This window comes from Triticum aestivum, chromosome 7B, assembly GCF_018294505.1.
Source record: "Triticum aestivum cultivar Chinese Spring chromosome 7B, IWGSC CS RefSeq v2.1, whole genome shotgun sequence".
Classification (NCBI taxonomy): domain Eukaryota; kingdom Viridiplantae; phylum Streptophyta; class Magnoliopsida; order Poales; family Poaceae; genus Triticum; species Triticum aestivum.
In genome coordinates, this window is record NC_057813.1 from 60627241 (window position 1) to 60634889 (window position 7649).

Consider the following 7649-nt stretch of genomic DNA (forward strand, 5'->3'; position numbering starts at 1 on the left):
TTTAAAACAAGTGCCAAGCAATTTGTTTATAATATATGTCTTGATGAAGCAACTAATTAATTCTCTAAATTCAATGGAAAATAGGGTAGCTTTCTTTCTTGGTGAAGGATGATGCATGTTTCATTAAAGCTCTAACGCTAATTGCTCAACAAAGAAAACATAAGATCATCAAAATTGCATCCTTACTGTGATGAGCGACGGTAGCTAAGTACTTCTGGAAAGCCCTGGTGGAAACTGAGTTGTTCATCTTAGCAAGTGTGTGGATTTGGCATGCTACTCCCTCCCTTCCGAATTATAAGATGTTTTGGGCATTTCAATATGGACTATATACGGACTAAAATGAGTGAACAAATACAATAAAACACGTCTATATACATCCGATTCAAAAAAAAAAGTTAGAACAACTTATAATAGTGAATGGATGAAGCAGTAATCATTTGAGCGAAAGAGAAACCAAACATAGACTCGAGAACAGAAAGGTTGCACAAGCTGAAGAATTTATCTCAAAATGATTAAAGGTAAGCAAATCGTCCCCTCTGAAATCAAACCAACAAAAAATAACAATATTGCTGACTGGGATGTTGTATTCTATCGTATGATAATGGAATCTCGGTTTAACCCCCTTCCAGAGGGGAAAAATATATATTCAGGAGTCTGGTCATAAATGGAATCATAGAAGCAAGAAATCTAAATGGCAAACACATGAGGGAGAAATAAGATAGACAGACTATCATACTATGGAGGCAATATTTTGCAGATATTGGAATGGATTATGTTACATTAAGGCTTGACCAGAGTTGAGACCGAGGTTCCAAGTTTAAGCCATGGGAAGTGTATCTATATATGAAAGAAATACCTTAGCCTGATAATTCATGTATCCTAGATTGGATCACCTCTTACCTTGTGCTGCTCATTAGCATAGATGAGCGTCCGTTGACAAACAGTATCTGCATTCGGATCCCATTGAAGTTATTTTCACCAGCTGCTCCATGTGCAGTTATTCCACTGACAGTTTTGGCCATTTTGCACTCTGTATATAGACTGAACTGGTTCAAGGATTTGCAGTTTAGATAACTATGGATATTTAACACAGTTCATCAGATAACCCCTAGTTCCCAGAATCATGAAGACTAGCGTTGCAACAGATGCAGCCTGCACAGATGCAAGACAGCAAGAGTACTGCAATCCGTTCTGTATGCTACTAGTACTTGCTATATGGCGTATAAGAAGGATGCTGAAATTCGATTCATCTTTGTCCTTAATATCAGATTAATTTAACAGGCAGTGCCGTAGTGTCAATTAATGGCAGGAAATTTTGTTCCACAGTTTTGTTCCCTGTCTTAGGGTATCGGTTGGTGCCAATAGCACTTACAAATGACAACAGCTATGGCCATCCTTATATTGTGAAAGTTCTGCATGTTACTTAAACTACTGAACTGCCTTGGTGAGCTGGAATCGTGTGGTGCTGGTCGTGTCTCAAACCAAATGTGCCGACATATTACATATCGCTGCGTAGATCAGACAGCACAGGCATTGGGCTCCCAGCCAAGAATGATTTGATGAGCGTAAGAGCCTGCTTGGGACGATGAAGAGGAACCTCGTGACCCGCACCCCTTACTGTCACAAAGTTGAGACCCTTGTACCCTTGGGTCCAGCCACCAACCTGTTTAAACACGGAAGAGTTCAGAAGATAGGAACAGAATGGAGGACGGATATCTCAAATAACTAAACACATTGGAGCGAGTAACAAAACGTAAAGGAGAACACGTGTGTTGCATTATAACAGACATTTTGGAGCAAGTAACAAAACATAAATGACAATACAATTGTTGCATTACAACGGCATATGGAATATAACCTATCCTAGTCGAAATGAAACTGGTCCATGTACTTATGCATGATAGCTATAGCAAGTTAGAAATCAAAATGAAAGTGTAGCATGCCTGGAACATCCTATGTGTATTCACATATAGATTGCAAGACTTTTCTCTACTTGCTGTAATACGTGACAAGACTATTAGGACAGAGGTTGCACATAGACACATAACCAAGGCTAAAATGTATAAATTGTCTGAGGATGAACAAATTATGCATGAAAAAAACACAAAGCTTCAGGCTACTGAAAACATTCATGGAATCATGGGCGTTGTGATCAAGAAGAAGCCTCTACCTCGCCATCATCATCATACCAAGCATGCCACGGAATCACTGTTGGAAGCTTGAGAGCATCAATGCTGTATCTAGTTGATGTTACTGGGATCACTGCATCTGTGTCTCCACTGGACAAAGTATGGAAAAGATCAAAACAAAAGATACTTATATGTTTACCTCATCACATGATGCTTAAAGCACAGAGTGGGAAAAGTGACCAACCAGCACCTTATGGTAGGTCAAAATTACACAAGCATGTTAAATGTGGTGAGAGCATGATAAAAAATAATTGACATCGAACTAGGCTGTACACAACCATCTTATAAACCCACTTCTCTGTGGTGACAATATGTTTAACAGTTTTGAGGAATAAACTAACTGAATCCTAAGTCTACAGCATGGAACATAGTTTAGTATAGAGCCATCTTTGAGTGCCTAAGTGGGTAAAGACTTCAGAGAGTTAGGAATAACCTGAACATCCATATACGAAGCCCATGTTGAATAAGTTCATGGTAGATATGCAGTACAGATCTTTCACAGTCCTTCCAGTTAGTGTTAATAACTTCACTGCGAAGAATATCAGTAGTACCAACATGTTAAAAGAGTAAACAAGAACGGAAAACATGTTAGCGGATCTGCTTATCAGCATTATATGTCACTGGCGTTCACGTTTGCCAGTTACAGTTACTAAGAATAACCTCTAGATGCCATCTCTAAGTCACATATTTTTTAATTAAAATTTAATCACCACATAAATTTAGAGACATGCAAAGATTGATTGCTAAAGATAGCTGATGGTATGACATATTAATTGACATCTCTAGACGACAGGAGGAAAAGAGAATGTTGTCTCTCAACCACTAAACACGCCCTTAATACTGCAAAGCATAAACATAACAATATAATTTAAAAAAGGCTAATCATAATTATTCAGGATAATTTATTGTTTGAAATAATATGCAGGATAAAAATTCATTGAACAACCCTACTTTATGGAGCGTGAAATGAAATCAATGACTGATCATTTGAGTATTATACAATTGAGAAAAAAATGATTTTCCCACAAATTTATGATAACAATGCAATGGACAAACTTACGTGAAGCTGCTCAATGGATAAAAAGCTGCTCAATACATTACCTGCAGGTCTCCCATTTAGATTTGCCAATGACCGGATTAACGTGAAGTGCCTTCTGCACCTCATGCAGATTGAAATATACAATTGAATGTTGTTCAGTGCATGGATCATATTGCTCTCCCAATTTTCCAACAGACTATCAAAACACATCATGGGTATGAATTAGATGTACAGAAAACGTGTGAATTCATGAAGCATTAGAAATTTTCAATAAGTGCGGCACATGGTATAATATGGTAAGTATTTCTCGTTCATGGTTCTGTTGATGAATTTGGTGACAAGGTCTTGTCTTTTTTTTTTTTTAAAACATGGTATGCACTTATATGAACAGTACAGATCAAGGCACCATTCCCCGCTTAGTTCATACAAGTCAATTTTCATGCCAAAGCGCAAAACTCTTGAGATTTTCTTTAAAAAGTTATGGTGCACAAAACTTAGCAACTCCTCAAATAGGAAGGCATTTGTATGGGTCAATTATATAACAATTAAATTATCAGGAAAAAGCAACACTGTTTGTTTAACATGACTTTGAGTTGCAGGAGCTTCAAAAACGTACCCGAAGCCTTTTCACCACTTTGTTCTTTGAGGAGGCGAAAGATGAATGGCAAGTAGGTGTGAAGATGCTATATGAATCGATGTTCCCAGCTTCAGTGCTAGCAATGTCAAGAATCTTGTCACACTGTGGAGATGAATGCACAAAGGACTCGAAATCACAGAAAATGTTCAGTAGCTTGTATGTTTGATCAGAAATCAAGCCAGTGGTCCACATATATTGAAATATTCCATAGTGGTCATGGAAATCATCAGTCAGGGCATTTCCTACCTGTAAGAAATGACATTAGATACCAAAAAAGAAAGAGTTGAGTGAACTTATTGATTATCTGATTGTTGTCCCTAGAAATTTTATAACTCAACCAACGAAAACATAGTATGATACACAAGCATAAACAAATTAATCAAGTCAAGAGGCAAGCTACAAGGTAGTTGAGGAAACGCTATTGGACTTGGTTGAGAATCATTTCATTATGTGTCGTAGGTCATTGCCAACCACAGAACACCGAAGGCATTTTAGTTCAAAGCCCAGCAGCAGAAATATAGTTCTATCTAAACAGTAAAAAGAAAATACATGATGGAATTCAATAATCAAAATGCAGAAGTACCAAAACCATACCATATAACCCTTGAGATTGATTGTTTTGTCTCCAGTGGCCTCGTGGTGCCTCTTTATGGCTTGAGCCAACTGAGGAACGTAGTGTCCTAACCAAACCAGAGTCATAAATAAGTTTCAGAAACTTTCCGTAAAGGAAAAGGAAAGAAAGAAGCAGTAGACTGCATATGAAGAAACAAAAGCCTGTAAAGATTTTACAGACCAGCATAACTCTCTCCAGTTAAATAAAATTCACGCTCCTTGTATTGAGGAAATCGTTCAAGCCACTTTGTTAGGAACACCAACGAATCCTTGGCTACAATATGTTGAGAATAACAATGAGTGAAACCCAACAATAATATATCATTATTTTAGAGGATGTGGATTTCATGTAAACCAAATGATAGACAGAGTGAATGGATCGCAGTACCAGTCCTCTCATCCCCATTGCTTAAAATATCAGCAGAGGTGTTTGAATATGAATAACCAACACCAACCGGTGAATCAACGAACAAGATATTTGCAACTGCAAATATTAAGAAACTGTTAAAGTACATATCTTCCAAACCAAGCTGGAGTGCAAGGAACAGCACACTATCAGAAGTTTAGCAAAAGAAAATGGGTACTGATATGAAACAAACAAAAAGGTTGCAAGAGTGAAAACTAAGGCTGTACTCCAATATGTGTGTAAGTAGCAGTTCAAGCATCAAATTCATCGAAATTAAAATACTACTCCCTCCGTCTGAAAATACTTGTTGGAGAAATGGGACGAAGGGAATAGAAGGTACTTGTTTTGCACAAGTGCGGTACATTCAAGCTTTGTCAAATCTAATCTGGCACTTTCCATCCACCAGTTGATCAAATTTCATGGTCAATTGCAAGCAATGATTTGTGCCAAGAAAGTTGAGCTTCCAGTTTAACAACCAATGAGCTATCAGTACTCTAGCAAAATATGTGGCAGACTCAGCCGTCAGTTCTTTAGCTTGCAATTCTTTAGAAGAAGAAAAACATAATTTCCATGGATGAATACAACACTGTGAAACCTCGGTTTCTAATACAGAAAACATGGGAAAGCTCTTTCAGAACTCAACTGCAATGATGATACATATGGATAAAAGCAAAGCAGTTCACTTATCACAAATGCTGTGATCCATTAACAAACCTATTATTAGAGTTGGCTAGTTTAGGAACTTCTCGTCAAAATATTTGTTAAGGGTCTCTTTCCCAATAAAAAGGCTTAGCAATTTCCAGCTAACATCGTTCATTTGTGGAAAGCAGAAATAGAAGGTTGGAATAAGAAAGTAGCAGCATCTAAAATTTGAAATTAATCAAAGTGGTGATATTCATCTTCAATAGTAATGTTTCTGTGTGAATGCTACCTTGATTCCAAGAGTAAGGATTCATATGCACGCCCTTTCCATCTGCATTGACATGGAAAGGCCCCACTTCTTCCCCGACTCCAAAAGCAATTGATGAGCAGCCAGGCCCTGACAAATGAAACGCAAAAGGCCACCATTATACTCTCAAGTTATTTACATTATTGTTAAAAATGAACTTTAATGAATGAAGGAGAAGTCAATATCCTAGATAAATTTATGAACACGTGAACAATTAGCTAACACCATAAGGCGGCACTATAATAAGTTAACTGATTTCACAATTAGTTAATGCCATAACCCATAAGGCAGCAGTGAGTTGACATTTCTTTCAATGGACAAGTTTAGGAGGTCATCTTCTAGTCCAAGATAATATGCTCCAGTATGTGCTTAGGCCCCCAAGCATTTTTCCCAGATAAAGAACCTGAATAGGCATGTAGTGCATATGAATCAATGTATATATTGTAGCTACGTACTTCTGAAGCGATACCACAATCTTGTGCAGTGGCCAAGTACGAAGCCTAGTACACTAGTTGTATCACAGGCAAAAGAAACCTTTCGGACAACAGTTTCATATGTTTGGCCCGGACAAAGAACTGGAGATCACGATGGTCGATCCCGACTAACGCAGCACTAGTAACTTCAGCCGTAAAATCCCAACAGATTATTACGAGATTGCAGGAGCGGATCGCAGAAGGAATGGGCGCGGCCGGCGGGGAGTGGTACCTCCGTTGAGCCAGAGCACGAGCGGCTTGGAGGCAGGGTCGTGCGCGGCCTCGAAGAACCAGTAGAAGAGCGCGGCGCCGCGCTCCTCGCTGACGGTGACGTAGCCGGCGTAGTGCGCGAAGCTGGCGTTGAAGGCCTGCCCCGGCACCCGCGGCACCCGGTCCCGCTCCTGCTCCGCCCGCCAAGACTCCCCCTTTCCCGCCGACGACGCGGAGACGGCCGCGACCAGGACGAGGAGCAGAACGGCCAGGGGCCCGGAGGCGCCCGACATCGCGGGCTGGCGGCGACGGCGGCGGCCGAGTGAGTGTAGCTGTGCAGGCTGTGGGTCTCGCGCGGCCGGCGACGTGGGGACTGGTGGTTGGCTTGGGTCAAAGAAGTGGTGGTTAATAGTGGCGAGTGGTGTGGTGCGGGTGTGGGGTCGTCGTCGCGTGCACCTCGTGGCAGCGAAGAAGCCAAGATCTCACGCAACGAATAATCGTACCGTTTCCGGTAGAAGCGAAGAAGTACATATGCAAGTACATGGTCCGTGTACGGCCCAGCGAATAGTTGGGCCTTTCTGGACCTCGGCCGGGCCCAACTATCTGGGCCTCCCAACCCAGAACAGTGACGGTGAGGGACGCGCCGGCCGGCACGCAGATCTCACCATTTGGTTGTTGTTTCGAATGCACTCCACTCCTCCTGTACCGGCTTCCGCTGCCGGCCGCGGCCGTCCCCACGCACCACCACCACCACCACCACCACCACCACCGTGGGACAGCGCAACCGGGCTTCCGGCGATCACAGGCGCTCGGAAGGGGGGAAGCAAGGATGAGTGGTCGGCGCTGTGCGCGGCGCTGGCGGAGCTGGAGCTCAACGGGGAGGACCCGCTGGACGCGGGCACGCTCGAGTGGCCCTTCCAGTACGAGGAGGCGCGCCCGTTGCTTGCCTGGATCTGCTCCTTCCTCCGCCCCTCCAACGTCCTATCCCAGAAGCAAGAGGGTGGCCAGGTTTGCTTGAATCTCTTGACTGCATGCATTGAAAATGAAAAGAACTATTCAAAGGCTTTACAAGGGCAATATCAGAGTCATGTTAAGAAGGTCACCATCATTCTTGAAGCATCACAGGATATTTGG

General features: G+C 41.7%; 1 protein-coding gene across 1 annotated transcript; it reads right to left on the reverse strand.

Annotated features, from left to right (window-relative positions):
- Window positions 1-1269: 1269 nt before the first annotated feature.
- On the reverse strand, window positions 1270-6961 carry LOC123156888 (serine carboxypeptidase II-2). Its single transcript, XM_044575084.1, has 10 exons — window positions 6538-6961; window positions 5815-5922; window positions 4866-4961; window positions 4659-4751; window positions 4460-4545; window positions 3845-4111; window positions 3291-3424; window positions 2623-2718; window positions 2171-2279; window positions 1270-1663 (listed from the first exon to the last, which is right to left on the reverse strand). Exons 1-10 carry the CDS (start codon window positions 6806-6808, stop codon window positions 1499-1501), a joined length of 1425 nt encoding a protein of 474 aa, XP_044431019.1. The 5' UTR covers window positions 6809-6961; the 3' UTR covers window positions 1270-1498.
- Between the last annotated feature and the right edge of the window lie 688 nt (window positions 6962-7649).

Excerpts from the sequence above, each read along its gene's own strand:
- LOC123156888 (XM_044575084.1), bottom strand. The coding sequence starts at position 6,808 with ATGTCGGGCGCCTCCGGGCCCCTGGCCGTTCTGCTCCTCGTCCTGGTC. Across the intron at positions 4,962-5,814 it reads TCCTTACTCTTGGAATCAAG|TTGCAAATATCTTGTTCGTT; the intron begins GTAGCATTCACA and ends TAATATTTGCAG. Across the intron at positions 2,719-3,290 it reads TCTAAATGGGAGACCTGCAG|TGAAGTTATTAACACTAACT; the intron begins GTAATGTATTGA and ends TATTCTTCGCAG.